The 16,406-nt window shown below is 46.3% G+C and overlaps 1 protein-coding gene across 2 annotated transcripts in view; it reads right to left on the bottom strand.

The window, feature by feature from the left end:
- Nucleotides 1-16,406, bottom strand: part of LOC146973899 (ras and Rab interactor 2-like) — a 76,885-nt gene that overhangs the window by 15,238 nt on the left and 45,241 nt on the right. For both annotated transcript variants that reach the window (XM_085800914.1, XM_085800913.1), the window contains exons 8-9: nt 5,530-5,741; nt 3,228-4,611 (exon numbers count right to left, since the gene is read on the bottom strand). In XM_085800914.1, the coding sequence (XP_085657040.1) occupies nt 3,228-4,611; nt 5,530-5,741 (1,596 nt within the window). The remainder of the gene's footprint in view (nt 1-3,227; nt 4,612-5,529; nt 5,742-16,406) is intronic.

Genomic DNA, 16,406 nt, shown 5'->3' with positions numbered 1-16,406 from the left:
GTTTCTATGTCACATCTCTCCCTGATGTCAGCACATGAAATACTCCATGAACGCGCCACCAGTCCACAACAACACCGACTCCCAGGGGGCAAAGCGTGAGAGAGAGGAATCTGCAGAGAGAAGACAGAAAACACAGCGAGCGAGCGACCCTGACAGACTGCAGAGAGAGGGAGGTTCACCGGCTCAGATCCTCACACCCCGATTGGTTGGTTGGTACAAAGACCTGATAGTGGAGTAAGACAGACTTGCATTACTTGGCACGCAGCCTCTCCAAACCCATCTGGGCTGGGCGGACTCTGAGCCTAGCGGTAAACACTGAAGCTGCCACAACTTGTGTCGTTGTTGCGCAAAACTCTTCCGAGAACTACTGTAAACAATTCAAAATGTGTCATCTCTGAGGAAAACAGGTCACAGAGAACCGGCACGAGAGCAGGCAGCCATGACGCCACACACACACACACACACACACACACACACACACACACACACACACACAGTATACAATAGACTTAAAAACTTAACTTTTCTCAATCTTTTATATTGATTTTCTTCGTCACTGAAAGGTGAGGTGTTGTTGATCCATAAGATGTTCATGGTTTTAAGCACCAAAAGTCATCTTGATGACATCACTTCCTGTAAGAGCCATCACACAGAGCTGAGCAGGCTGAAGAAACAGTCAGTGAAGCTGGAACTAATTATGTGGTGTTTATAATGGATTCACTGACAATCGAGTCACAGACTGACCTGATCTTTTGTCTCTGGTGTTGAAGTCCCAAAAACACTAGACACTACATTTCCCATAATGCAACTAGACAGGCTTTCATTATTTCATCCTTTGTGTGGTTAACATCACCATCTCCAGCCTCTCTGTGCTTTTTTTCTTTTTTTTACAGGTTAAATCTGGAGCTCAGGTATACTGTGTAAAACTGTTGTGAATGGGCCTTTAAAGGGATATGCCAACTTTTTTTTTTCGTGTCTTGCCTCGCTCCTGAGTCCATGACCAGCAGATAGACATCATCCTTTCAACTGTGCGAGCAGTAACAAGGGAGATACGGGCAGAGCTGGTGCACCGCTAATTAGCTTAGCTCAAACACTGGAAGTGTATAGGTAGTGTTAGCCTGCCTCCTACCCGAGCTGAAATCAGCAGTCAGAAGCTGATTTCATTTTAGCTCTGAACTCTGTAAATATTTCACTTTATCCACATTTAAAACATGTTTAGGTGAGAAAGTAGCCGTTTAGATCAGCAGTGTGTCGTTAATTTGTCTAAATACCAGCTTTTTACTATTTTGTTCGGACAAAATTCAGCACTACTCAAGCTAGCCGTTGTGACCAACGCACTTCCGGTACTTTCACAAAATAAAACACCCGTTGCCCTTTACATACAGAAAACCATGACGATAGAATTTGTGCTTTTACTTTGAAATAGGAAGCTAACCTACCCTGGATGTAGCTAGCTTGAACCAAAATAAAGCGTCTTTGCTTGAACCCTCCGTTTTGACCGATCTGGTCCCGTTAGCGGCATTTGACCGCTCAAGATGCCTTACCGGAGAGTTTTGTCAGCTCTGAGACGAAGATCGGCCCGCCGGTTTCCCTTTAGAGTTGCTGAAGAGTTTCTCTGATGACTTTAGGTGGAGGCAGGCTAACACTACCCATACACTTCCAGCGTTTGAGCTAAGCTAATTAGCGGTGCGCCAGCTCTGCCCGTATCTCCCTTGTTACTGCACGCACAGTGGAAAGGATGGTGTCTATCTGCTGGTCATGGACTCAGGAGTGAGGCAAGACACGAAAAAAAAATGTTGACGTATCCCTTTAATAAAGATGTTATCACATAACAGACACAGAGTTGTGTGATACCAGTGACACTACAACATGTTCAAAAAACATCATTAAATATTTTCTAATGATTTAAATTAGATTGAACAATAATATTAAGCAAAAATGGCATATGATGAAAACACATAGCCCCCCCCTTCCCTCCCCCCCTCCCCCCTCCCTCCCAGCAGTGAACAGGACCAGTAGAAACAGGTCGGATCACCAGTCTCTTCCTCCTGAGACAAAACCCTCTTTGTGCGCTCTTTACATGTCTCTCTGTCCAAGGTCCAACACAGCCTCTAAGTCCTGCCTCAATGATTCAGGCTGCTCTTCCGGCAGGTGTGTGTGTGTGTGTGTGTGTGTGTGTGTGTGTCAGTGTGTCTGTGTGCATGCATGCATGTGTATGTGTATGTGGTTTTCCCCTTACACATTGCTGAGACGGTTTCATAAGACACCATAAAGATGTAATAAAGGGGCATAAAAGAGAAATGCAAATAAAGACAGGCTGTATGCATCTGGTTTGGACAAGTGAGACTGATAACTCTGTCCACCTGTCCTTCCCTTTTTCCCTCACATGGACACCGATCCACAACACACACGGAGAGACACGGAGAGGCTGATGACCGCAGCAGGCTGTGAGCACATGCAGACGTCCAGCCGAAAACACGTGAGGATGACTTTTTCCTCACTGAAGTGAAACTGCTGCTTCTGCATCCAACGCTGTTTTTCAGAAAAGAAACATCCACTCGCTCGCACTTCCTAAAAATATTTCTAAATATCTGCAGACGCAGAAATGACAACATCGCCTCCTGCTGAGGTGACGACCAGTTCACCAAGACAAAACGCCAGCAGTGATCTCACAGCTTTGAAGGGATAGTTCATGCCATAATCCCTATAGTCATAGCAGTAGGTTCATTACCTTTAATTTTCGGTGCATGTTGTTTTGAGATCAGCGGGGCAGAGACGACAAACACAGTGGAGGTGAATGGTACAGGTCCCCTGCCCCTCATCAAACTCATCAAATACACAATCCAACAACTCCAAAACGCTCTGGTGGACAAGTTGTGAGCTGCACATTCACCACGCTATGAGATAATAATGGAACATTATGAGACAGAGTTGTTTCCGAGGCAAATGCATAGCCGGAACTACATTCCAGACATGGCTGCTGGGTGGAGTGATTTCAAAAGTGCAAGTAGTCGTAGCGTCACATATATACATGATTATTTCATAGAGTGGTGAATGTGCAGGTCACTAGAGTGTTTTGGAGTTGTTGGATTGTGAATTTGATGAGGGAAAGGAAAAAGTACCATTCACCTCCATCACAGGTAATGCACCTACACCTAGGGATTATGGCAATAGGAGAATTTTCCAAAATGTTGGAGGAGAAGGAGGACCGGGTCTTTGGGACTCACCGATCTGGTCTTCAGGGATGAGGCTCTCGATGGGCGGCTCCAGCTCGGAGCTCTGTCTCAGGTAGCTCTTCATCTGGGTGATGAACTGGCGGAGGGTCTGCAGCAGCTCCAGTCCGGAGGCGTAGCCCTGCCAGGCCTGGGTGCCCGCACCCTCGCCCATGTAGCTCAGGTAGTCCTGCACCAGGGAGCCGAAGTACGAGCCCTTGTCCCGGGACAGCTCCAGGACCCGGCGGACCGCCCTCTTCTCCGGCGTCAGCAGGGAGTTGAAGACGCCGCTCATCTTCCTCAGGTGGCCCCGCAGCGCCTTCTGCAGGACCAGAGCCCCCGCGCTGGACCGCCGGCCGGTGCGGTGTCCCGGCGGCACCATGGTCAGGTCCTGGTCGCTCTCCAGGCCCACCCCGTAGTCCGCCTCCTCTTCGTCCTCGTCCTCGTCGTCGTCCTCGTCCTCCTCGATGCTGCAGTAGGACAGGTGGGACGGGGGCAGGGACAGGGGGAGGTGGGCGTTCAGGTCGGCCGTGGTGGGGGGGCAGGGGTCGTGCAGAGGGGGGAGGAAGAAGACGGAGGACTGGGAGCATTCCAGAGAGTCCGAGGAGTCGGTGGACAGGCTCATGTCGCTCAGCCGCTGGCCGCCGCCCCCCCCGCCGTCCTCCCCGGCTTCTTCTTCTCCCGGCGTCTCCGCCGGCTTGCCGGTCGTCATGGGCGACGGCTGCGGAGGACTGCCGGAGTCCTGGGTGCTGGACCTGGTTCCAGACCTCTGAGACAATCTGGCCTTGATGAGAGCCTTCTGGATGGTCTGGTCCTCCAGAGCCAGGTGGCACTGAGCGTCCTCCTGGCTGAAGCACGGAGAGGCCTTGCCCCGCCGCGGGGAGGAGGACAGGGGGGCCAGAGAGAGGGGCAGGGAGGCCCGGGAGATGGAGATGGGGGAGCTGATGCTGAGCCTCTTGGGGGGGGACGAGGAGGGGCTGATGCTCAGCGAGGAGCCCAGGCGGGAGAGGAGGCTGCTGCCCCTCTCCCTCTCCCTCTCCCTCTCCCTCTCCTCCCCCTTCTCCTTGGGGATGTTGATCCAGGCGATCTTCTCCGGCATGCTGCGCGGTCGGACGGCGGGGGCCGAGCGGCGCGGCGAGAAGCGTGGCGGGGGCGGGCGCGGGGGAGGGGAACGGGAAACGGCGGCGTCTGCGGCGGCGCTCTGCAGCTTGCGACCGGTGTCGTCCCGCCGCGCGTCGTCACCCGCAGCAACGCCCGAGCTCCACGTCGGTGACCTGCTCCTCCTGCTGCTGCTGCTGCTGCCAGACTCCTCCCTCAGGCTCCCCGCTGCTGACGGGGTGGGGGTGGGGGTGGGGGTGGGGGCGGCGGTGCTGCTGGGATCACTCTCTGGTTGGTGGACCTTACAACACAATACAATACAATAAATCTTTATTATCCACCATGGTGGAAATTTGCCTTCGGCTCACCGTAAAGATACAAAATTCTATCTCCCAAATTGGCAAAATAACATGCGCAATCCATTTAGCGCATTTGCCTTAAAGGGATAGTTCACCCAAGATTGAAATTGCACTCATTATCTACTCCCCCTCATGTGGACTAAGGGCTGGGAGAAGTTTCAGAGTCCTCCGTGGCTTCTCTGAGTTACAGGGGGTCTCGGCGTAGCAGTGCATGTCCATATAACGGTTGCAAATGGATACCAACTGTCTTCGTAACAAAAAGACACACCAAAAAACATCCAAATACCTCCATGCTGCTCGTATGTAATGTCTGTCTTGTATTGAAGCCCCGAAATGTGAAATTGTCCCAAAAAAAATTAAATAAGTCTATTTTTCAAGCTTGTTTTGTAGCGGAAGCTTCTCAAAGCTCCTCTTACAAAGGACAGACCCTAGTTCATCCAAATTTGACAAACCGGGAAGAGAAGCTTCCGCTACAAACAAGCTTGAAATATAGACTTATTTAATATTTTTCGGGACAATTTCACATTTCGGGGCTTCAATACAAGACGGACATTACATACGAGCAGCATGGAGGTATTTGGATGTTTTTTGGTGTGTCTTTTTGTTACTAAGACAGTTGGTATCCATTTGCAACTGTTACATGGACATGCACTGCTACGTCGAGACCCCCTGTAACTCAGAGAAGCCACGGAGGACTCTGAAACTCCTCCCAGCCCTTAGTCCACATGAGGGGGAGTAGATAATAAGTTAAATTTCAATCTTGGGTGAACTATCCCTTTAAGAGCAGTTCAGTGTTAGTGCATCACTTATGTTGAGTTGAGGAGGCGAGTAGCGTTGGGGATAAAAGATTTTTTAAAGACCTTTATGAAGAGGGGGTTGATGAAGCACAGGGCTCTGCTGGACGGGCAGCGCTCAGGCTCGGTCGGGGAGATGGTTGGAAGCTGAGAACATCCTCGGGCGGTTGCTGCGGAGACGGGTCTCTGGGCAGGGGGGGGCAGTCTGTCAGGAGCTGCTGCTGCTGACACCGGGCCAGAGTCCTTCCTCCCGTGGAACAGCTGGGAGTCCCAGAAGCCTGGAAGACACAGCGAGGGACATATGATATAACAACAATATGTCAGACAGGGCTGAGTGATCTCAACCGTGGTCCAAGCAGCACCCTGTGAAATGGGCCAACAGCCAGCGGTTACATCACATTACATTAATCTCTGAGCACAGAGAACAAGTGTCCTGCTTTACTTGTTTCACTGTCCAACTCTCTTTCTCTCTCTTTCTTTAACATCCTGAGCAGGGCCGTTGCTAGGAATTCTGGGCCCCCTGAAAGAATACTAAAGTGGGCCCCTGCCCCCTGACTTTTCCACTTTTTTTCTTTGACTACGTGCGTATCATCATTTTTTATTTAGCCTACTTTGTTCTGATGCTAATGCAGCATTACTATGAGAATTAGTCAGGGTCTTATGCAGAATAATTCAGTCATACAAAGATTAGACTACTGGGATTTTTTTGGGCCCTACTGGTCGCTGGGCCCCTAGAATTATCATCACCTTTCTCCCCTATACAACGGCCCTGAACCTGAGTGCTGATATTAAGACGACAAAAACCTCTTTTATTACCTCTTTTCATTGTTTCAGGATGTCACTGTACCCATCTTAAAACAAATTGCTCATGTTTCTAATTAATTAATGAATTAATTTATTTTTATTCTTTCTTTCTCCATTTTCGTTATTGTTTTTATGTTCACATCATTGATCCTTGTTATTCAATATCTCTATTCTGTATGTTAGACTTATGTGGGTAGGGGTGGTGTGTGGGAGTGTGAGCAAGATGTCTGTATTTGTCATATGTTATGTATGTCTATATAATGTAGTGTATTGTTGTCATGTGGTCTGTCTGTCTAGGGACACCCTTGAAAATGAGATGCTACATCTCAAGGGGCTCTCCTTTAATAAATTCCTGTAATTCCTTTAAAAACATGTCATGGCTTTGTAAAAAAAAAAAAAAAAAAAAGGTCATCACAAACCGTGTCTATGCCTATTTCATTTCATTTCATTTATTTGTGTATTTGTAATGGGACTCTGCATATTCATGAACATACAAACATAATTTGTTGTAAATAAGCCGGATTTAGCTCAAGAGCTAATTTCCATCCATAGTCCCATTGTGCACAAATAAAATAATTTAAAAAAGACAGTACAAATACATTACATCACACAATGGTTGCATCAGTAGGAGGAAACAAAAAGTGGTGAAGTGTTCAAGTACATTTATCAGACAGTAAATGTCGTAAAGCACTATTTTTAAAGTGCATGAGTAAAGTGCCTACTGTTGTGTATAAAAAAAAAAACCCTTAATGTTCACAGAGCTGTTTTTTTCACTTTTTTTTAAATGTTTTTAGCTGTTTCTTAAATACTACACATGTTGTGCTTTGTGTTTCATGTTGAGCAACTATAAATCGATAGAACTTTCTGTGCAAATCTGGTTTTCCTGAACTGAACCTCACAGTGGAGGCTGACCTAGTTATTGTCACGCTAGTTTTCCTTGTGATAAAATCCCCCAGGGCCGGTGGTGGTGCCAACCCATTTAATGATCTGTAGATGAGGCAGGTGCTCTTAAATAACCTCAAATTCTCAACGTTTAACAACTTGCACAGATATATACTTAACTGTATATATGATATGAATGCAAATTAAATCTATTGAGTTTGATACTATAAATAGTGCATTACTAGATTAATGGGGAATCAAGTGAACTTCTCCTCAACACTCAAAGGAATGAGCTATTGCCATCATTTTGGCGACTGTTGATCCCAGATGTCGTCCATCAGCCCAGGAGACTTTCCACCAATCCCGCTCATTTTTGCCACATCATGGAAAAACAGTTAGAGGCTGAGGACTGAGCAGTTCAGTTTGCGACACACATCGTCTTGTTTTTAACTAAGTCTGCAGAAACAACCGTCACTGTCTGTAGACGTAGCAGCAGACCACCACCATAATAATGCTCGGTCAGCCACAGCTCCCTTCATGTTCTCAGTCAGAAAAGTTACCACTGAACACACAAGATGCTCAACTGAGTCAAGTTACCATATTAAAAGGGATAGTAGCATTTTTTTTTTTTTTTTTTTAAGTATATTTTTTGGGCATTTATGCCTTTATGGATAGTACAGTTGAGACAGACAGGAAATGGGGAGGCAGAGAGAGGGGGAATGACATGCAGTAAATGGCGCCCGACGCAGGATTCGAACCAGGGCCGACTGCAGCGAGGACTGTGCCTCTATAAATGGGGCGCCCGCTCTAACCACTACGCCACGCAACGTCCCATAGTAGCATTTTTTTAAAGTGGGGTTGTATGATCTACAAATAGCCCCTAAGTACTTTAATTGCAGTAGAAGACTCTCTGCACTCCTCCCGTTAGCAACGCCAGCCCATAATAGCCCTGCCCAGAGATTTACAACATACATTGTTGTGAACAGACCCAAAGAAACGGCCTATTTTCACAGCCTAAAAGAGGTTTTACCTGAAAAAGAAAATACACAGTTCCATTGTTCGCTATAATATAATTTTTTCCAGCCCCTCAAAGTGCAGGAAAAACGCAGTTTTTATTTGGACCTAACCAACTGCTGATCGGCGGGCGCTAACCCCGGGCGGAGGGATACGCGAGTTGGTTAGGTCCAAATAAAAACTGCGTTTTTCCTGCACTTTGAAGGGCTGGAAAAAATTATATTATAGTGAACAATGGAACGGTGTATTTTTTTTTTCACGTAAAACCTCTTTTAGGCCGCGAAAATAGGCCGTTTCTTTGGGTCTGTTCACAACACTGTATGTTGTAAATCTCTGGGCAGAGCTATGGGCTGGCGTTGCTAACGGGAGGAGTGCAGAGAGTCTTCTACTGCAATTAAAGTACTTAGGGGCTATTTGTAGATCATACAACCCCACTTTAAAAATTGCTACTATCCCTTTAAGTTGAGAGCCAACAAAAAAACAACCAGACACAATCCTTAGGCCATGAGAGCAAGCCACAGATAGAAAGAGAAAATAATTCATAATACTGGTAAAAACAAGCTAATTACTGCCCTGTGTCCTACTGTAGTAACTTACTAACTAATGACAACATATATTTACCATTATGAACCTCCAGTTACTGACACATTGAGGAGAAGAAAAGCAGTTCAGCTGAACCCTTCAGCAGCTTGTAGGATGAAACCAGACCAGCGGAAGCTCCATGGTCAGACTGGGAAAGAAAATCCACCAGCTCCAAGAACAACAAAGATGGAGCCGGTGCAGAGAGGGCGATGACTCGATATGACTAAAACCTTCATGGAAGTTTTAACGGTCCAGCCTCATGTCCAGTCCACCTGTCCTCTGGTCTCATCTCATTATCTTGTTGAAACCCTGGTTTCTCCAGAGGAGGAAGTTCTCAAGGTCAATCTGAATGCGTTGTGTAGCACCGAGCAGGGCCGTTGCTAAGAATTCTGGGCCCCTGAAAGAATACTAAAGTGGGCCCCTGACTTTTCCACTTTTTTTCTTAGACTAGGTATGTATTATGATTTTTTATTTATCCTACTTTGTTTTGATGCTAATGCAGCATTACTATGAGTATTAGTCAGGGTCTTAAGCAGAATAAATCAGTCATACAAAGGTTAGACTACTGGGGTTTTTTGTGGGCTAGGCTGGGCCCCTAGAATTATCATCACCTTTCTCCCCTATACAACGGCCCTGCACCGAGCCATCTCACCTGTGGGTGTGGTATTAAATGCAGGGAGGGCCAATGGTTTATCGGCGACGCCTCACATGCACTAACATGCACACTTTAACACGCACGCTCTCCCAGACTCTCTTCAAGAACAAAGAACAGAAACTACAACACAAACAGGGGGTGCGGCTTTGTTTTCTGCTCGCGACGCCATTACGGTACTATAACTATAACTTTACAAACAGTTGCTTGCTGTTGTATTATTGTTTAAATTGTCCAAAAAACCTTTCAAACCCACATCATTAGTCTAATTACAGTGTACGCTGTGGCAAACTTTTGTCTGTTTGCACGACTAAGCTAATGAGATTAGTCCAGATGAGTTGTCACTCAGTGGTGTGACATGAAGGTGTCTGACTCATCACAGTTCCTGAGAAGTCACCAATGGGAACGGTTGCCAGTTAATGGTGTGGCGTATTCATCAGCAGTGTTATTGAAACCACTGAACACACAAACTGATACTGTTTGACCAGTTAAATTCCAGTCCACTCCTCACATTCACTAGAGATCCTCCTATTATTACTTCACACATTTGGCTAAGTTATTTCTAACAAAAAGTCAATTATCATCAATGACAAAAAGAACAATTAACAAAAACAATGTTTGAAAAGTTTGCACTTATGTGGTCCTAGCCCTTTATCCCTTATCCTCCACACACAAAGAGCACTAAACAACTTTTTACACAACAGTTTTCCATGTTGTAGCAGAAGGAGTAACACAAACACACAGCATCAGCAGTGGAGACAATAGTCCATGAGGACAGCAGTGCCAGACACAGACACAGACACAGAGCAGAGAGTCAGTCAGTACTCACTGTGATCACAGCTCCTGTTGCTCTCAGTCTAACGTCTCTGCACTGGAACTACACACACCACTCGCTGCTGCGTCTGCACAAGCCGAGACTGGACTCTCTCTGTTGTGACTCACTTGTTAATGTGTGTGTGTGTGTGTTTGTATGTGTGGGCGGGCTCTGCTCCTCCCTCCCTCTTTCTCTCCCTCCTCCCGCTCCATTTCTCTCCCTCTGACACAGAGACCCAAAGTTTCTCCCGTCTCCCTCCCTCCCTCCCTCTCTTGTTTACTCTCTCTCTCTCTGCTGATGTTGCCTCGGACTGTTACACTGCCCCTGTGTTCAGATCTGATCTGATCTGATCTGATCTGATCTGAGATCTCTTGTCTCAACAGATATTTCACACTTTTTTTTCTCCCTCTACAGAATTGATGACTGTTTCAAAAAAGTGAAAAAAGCATGTTCATACAGGTATGTGCAGAGCGCAGCACTCCTTTACACACACTGCTGCACATTTTCCAGAGAAGCGAAGGTTTGAAACAAACAAAGATAAAAGATCAGATGTTGTGGTTTAAGTTTATTCTTGACCTTGGAAACAGTAGTTGGCCAAATAATCTCAATGACTGGAAACTTCCCTTTTCTGTAGTTGTCTGCACGGCAGCACCATGTGGTCCCGAGGCCACATGGACAAATACTTGAGCTCAGTTTATTGCTCAGGTTGATCAGTGCTCTGTTCATGTATTTTGCTCCTTATGTTCATGGTGGTATCTACAGTATGTGAGGTCACTATAGTTAAACACCATTTGCATTGTCAATACAGAGCAAATCATCAAAAATACAGTGGACCTGAGAGATCAATGCACTGAAACTTCAGAAAACACAATCAAATCAACAAAAGGGTGTACTGTACTGTATGTGGCTTAGATGTTTATTGATAAAAATACAGAAAACTGAGTAGTTGTGCGCACATCCAATCCTGTTTTAGGCAGGTGCCAGATGATCAGGGGAGTTAAAGGTACATTGTGTAGGAATTACCGTACTCCCATCCAGCGTTGTGGTTGTATATCACAAGCAACTCAATCATATTTTTCATGCTGCATTCAGGTGAAATTGGGCAGACGGCAGACGGACGACAGCCGCTGCACGTAACGGCATAAACAAGCCTCTATGTAAACAAGTGGTCCGTCAGCACGAGGCAAAACAATACACGTGACAATATGTTGTCATGGCGATGTGACTAAAATGACATCTGGTTTGTTAGCGACGGCCGTCTGCCCGACTGCAGGTGAATGCAGCATCAGTGTAACGCTCCATTCCTCCTCACTGCGTTACCACGGTGACTGAGCCGACAGCTCCGGTGTCTCCGCTGAGTTTCCGTGGTTACCTACCGTCACGCTGCCACTGAAGGTAAAAACATGGAGACACCACATGGCAGCAGCACCGAGCTTACCGTCTCCATGGAGATATGAATGATATGAACGGCTCATTCAGAGCTGAAAGGAACACTTCACTTTGTTGATGGGGGGGATTACTGATTCATGAAAAACAGACTTTTGAATGAAATAATCGATTCTCATAAATAGATAACAGGAGAAGTTACACAATGTCCCTTTAAAGCTCCCAATTATCTTTAAAGACCCACTCCCGTGAAAATCGTGTTTTTTGAGCTTTTCACATGTTCCTGTGGCATTTTTCTTGTGTTAGAGCACTTATCAGCAGAAAAGGAAGTGCAAAATTGCATTTCTGAGTTTTTCTGCCTTCAAACTGCTGTGAACCAATGGCAGACGCAAACTGGCAGTTTCAGGGAGACTGGAGCTGACGTGTCACAGCTCCAGGGGAGGGCACTAGTGCTACAAGCTCCCGCCCCGCTCTGCATCTGGCTCAGAGGTGAAAGTCTTGACAGCTCCAGGTATAGCTCACCTGGTAGAGCAGCTTGCACCGTGAGCAAGGACTATGTTCCAGTCTGGGATCGAATCCCAGACTAAACGCGCTGAATCTGTAATTGTACAATGTCCAGCTGTCAGCAAGCGGGGGGTGGGGTGTGAGGAGGTGGCTGGGCGGGTGCAGAGCACCTCCCAGAGGTGCATTGCTAATGTGCATGGCTAATGAGCTGGTTTTAAAATGACCAAAAAGGGTCGCGGGAGTGGGACTTTAATGACTAAAAAACACAACATTTCGACCCAAACGGTCTTCTTCAGGCAGCTATAAAGAAATGACATGGCAGGTGACAGGTATATACGTATGTAGGCTGAAAGCCTGGTGACATCACACTTCTGCCAACTGTCAATCAAACAGGCAGGCTTCAAGTGAGCCATATATAGGCTACAATAGGCTACAATATACACAATAAATGCAAACAATAAATTGATAAATACTGATAAAACTACAACTCAGCAACATGTTGTTGAGTTGTATTGTGATCTTTTTAGATGTTTTAATGTGGAATAGTTATGGATTATATCTTTAAATTACAGGGCGTTGAGCTGTCAGGGTTTAAAGCAGCTCTGTGGCCACGGTAATAACAGGTCCAGCTTCATCTCTCCAGGAGCCAAGACACCAGGTCATCGCTATGGTAACAGCCTGTGGTCATGTGTTAGGTACTAATGTGACTCTGGATCTCAGTTTTTTGAGGTTTTTTTTTTTTCTTTAATTGACCAGTCATTTGAGAGGGAGAGGAAACAGGAAGACAGAGAGAGAGGAAACGACATGCAGCGCCTCCGGACCTCAGCTTTAACGCTTCCTGAACCACCTCCTAAACCAGCCTGCGCTTTCCCCCTCCCCAAATTTAAAAATGTAAGAATAAAGTGAGAGACACACAGCAGGTGAATATCACTGAGAAGACGTCACACACACACACACTGTGTTATTGTGGTAAACACTGAAGAACACAAGAGACAGAAGAGGTTTATAGATCATTCAGAGCCACATTAAAGGAAGATGTCATCACATTACTGTCTGTATTCAGACTCTGGAGATCTGAGAGCTGAGTCATACATACAGCATGAATGAAGTGAATGGACCGGTTCATATTTCCATTCTTACCTCAGCTATAAGGACAACGCTCCAATGTTTAAGTTACAGGAAGCAGCTGGTAGTCTAATCTGTTTCAAAATAAAAGACAATCATCCTGTGTGCTGTTAGCCACTGTCTTCATCACAGTAAGGGCCTGATTTACTAAGATCTCAGATAAGGGGCGCTAAATTGCGTGATCCTAGTCAAATTTTGTGTATTTGGTTAGTGCACGCAAAACAGGTGATCTAAGAGTAACCCGCTAAATCAGTGGTTCTCAACTGGTGGGTCGGGACCCAAAAGTGGGTCTAGACCCGTTCTGGATGGGTCGCGGACAGTTGGTCAAAAAAGTAAATAATATTTAATGCACATCTGATGTTGGACATGTCCTTTATTTTGAAAAATAACTTATTTTGAAAGGTACACGAGACACGTGAACACATGCAGTTGTAATGCTCCTCCTCACTTTCTTATTATTTGCTCCATTTGCTCTGAATGCAAAGATATCAGTTTCTTATTAATGTGGCCTGATGCAGTGAATCTTGTTTTGTTTTGTGGGTCTTTATTTTGTGCAGTTTGATATTTATTCACTTTTGAACATGCTCTGAATGCAGAGATGCATTAGAAGTCAAATATATCGTTTTGTTGGTCTCCATTTTGTGCAGTTTGATATTTTTTTATTCACCTCATACATGCAGTTGTCATGGTAACTCCTCAGTTTCATTCATGTGCTCTGAAATGCACTTTGCTCAATAAAGAGCAAAATGAGTTTTTAAAGGCTTTTGGTTTGAATTCTATAAAAGTGGGTCGCGACTTAATGACCATGGGACAATGTGGGTCCCAGAGTGAGACTAGTTGAGAACCCCTGCGCTAAATGACAACACGCACAAACAGCAGTATTTAAAGAGACCCTGAGAAGTTTGCTTTTGGTTATAAAAAAGTCTCATATGTACAGAAAAGAAAACTGAATTTCAGCCCACTCTGGATCATAAAATTAATGTAATAACTCATCTTTCAGACGATGAAGGCCAAACTTTGTGCAAAATTCTATTTTTGAGTAAATCCGGGATGAAAGTGTGTATTTTTTTTTCCGCATTGGATAATGCAAGCGCACGGATTATACGTCAGCCTGTACACGATTCACCAGCCACTGATATTGGATCCGTAATCCGTCATTCAAACGTCTGAGACACGCACACACACACGGAGCTCGGTCTCGCCCCAAGCTTTGAATATCCCGCCCGCTCGATAACGACCAATCAAATTCGTTTTCCTTACTCGGGTAAACTCGTGTTGCAGCTCGGGACAACTCGGCGCGACAAACAGGACAAACGGCCATTTCTGTACACCTTTAATGTGGATGAATCTACGTTACCCAGACTTGTTAATGGGTCCATTTTCGATAAATATATTGTTTTGTTATTTTGTTATTATTATTTAGTGGTCTAGCATTTCCTAGTTTCAGTTTCCCGGACGCTGCTTGGCGGATCATGGGAATAACGCAGCTGAATCGCCGTTTATGGTCGGAACTACGACGGTATCTGATCGTCTTCCAACCTCCGACTTTCGTTTTTTATTAATGAAAACATTCTTGGCAAATGTTTTCGCTTTCGTCCGTCTTGCGCCGGTCTAAGAATGTCACCGTGCATGCAGAGGCTCATGGGAAATGTAGTTTGAAAACGCTTAGCTTTCCAAAACTCCACGCAGTCCGGTTAAATGAGGGTTTGTGGTAATCGTTTTTTGCCATGGAGAGAGAGCTGGATGGCCACAAACACAGAATGAAAATTTGATCTCGATGGAATGAATTGAATTGAATTGAATTTATATTTATTTAAGTCTCATGCACCAATTAAGGCACCCAGCCTATAAGGGCTTACAAGACACATTTCATATTTAGACAACAAACAAAATCATCAGACAAAACAATGGATGGATTAATAAAAAGAGGCAAATAAACAAATTGTTGAGCTGCAGCAGAAGAAACGTGGGAGATTGTCTATGAGAAAGCTAATGTGGTTGGTAAAACAAGAAGAGAACAGAGGAAGTGAAGAGAGGATGAGGAGATATAAGGTGAAGAACAAAATACATTTTTGTTTTATGATAATAAAACCTCAGCAAACGAGGAAGAGCTGCTCTGACCAGTGTTGAGCAGCATTCACTGAGCTGAGCAGGAGAGGAGAGGAGAGGAGAGGAGAGGAGAGGAGAGGAGAGGAGAGGAGAGGAGAGGAGAGGAGAACACCAGAGGAGAGGAGAGGAGAACACCAGAGGAGAGGAGAGGAGAGGAGAGGAGAGGAGAGGAGAGGAGAGGAGAGGAGAGGAGAGGAGAGGAGAGGAGAGGAGAGGAGAGGAGAGGAGAGGAGAGGAGAGGAGATGAGAGGAGAGGAGAGGAGAGGAGAGGAGAGGAGAGCACCAGAGGAGAGGAGAGGAGAGGAGAGGAGAGGAGAGGAGAGGAGAGGAGAGGAGAGGAGAGGAGAGGAGAACACCAGAGGACAGGAGAGGAGACCAGAGGAGAGGAGAGGAGAGGAGAGGAGAGGAGAGGAGAACACCAGAGGAGAGGAGAGGAGAGGAGAGGAGAGGAGAGGAGAGGGAGAAGAGGAGGGGAGAGGAGAGGAGAGGGAGGAGAGGGAGGAGAGGAGAGGAGAGGAGAGGAGAGGAGAGGAGAGGAGAGGAGAGGAGAGGAGAGGAGAGGAGAGGAGAGGAGAGGAGAGGAGAGGAGAGGAGAGGAGAGGGAGTAGAGGAGGGGAGGAGAGGAGAGGAGAGGAGAGGAGAGGAGAGGAGAGGAGAGGAGAGGAGAGGAGAGGAGAGGAGAGGAGAGGAGAGGACCAGAGGAGAGGAGAGGAGAGGAGAGGAGAGGAGAGGAGAGGAGAACACCAGAGGAGAGGAGAGGAGAGGGAGGAGAGGAGAGGAGAGGAGAGGAGAGGAGAGGAGAGGAGAGGAGAGGAGAGGAGAGGAGAGGAGAGGAGAGGAGAGGAGAGGAGAGGAGAGGAGAGGAGAGGAGAGGAGAGGAGAACACCAGAGGACAGGAGAGGAGACCAGAGGAGAGGAGAGGAGAGGAGAGGAGAGGAGAGGAGAGGAGAGGAGAGGAGAGGAGAACACCAGAGGACAGGAGAGCAGAACACCAGAGGAGAGGAGAGGAGAGGAGAGGAGAGGAGAGGAGAGGAGAGGAGAGGAGAGGAGAGCACCAGAGGAGAAGAGAGG

The sequence above is a fragment of the Trachurus japonicus genome, chromosome 15, assembly GCF_045865225.1.
Source record: "Trachurus japonicus isolate A0001 chromosome 15, Traja_1.0".
Classification (NCBI taxonomy): Eukaryota; Metazoa; Chordata; class Actinopteri; order Carangiformes; family Carangidae; genus Trachurus; species Trachurus japonicus.
Note: the sequence above shows the minus strand (reverse complement) of the source record. Positions and strands in the feature narration are given on the sequence as shown.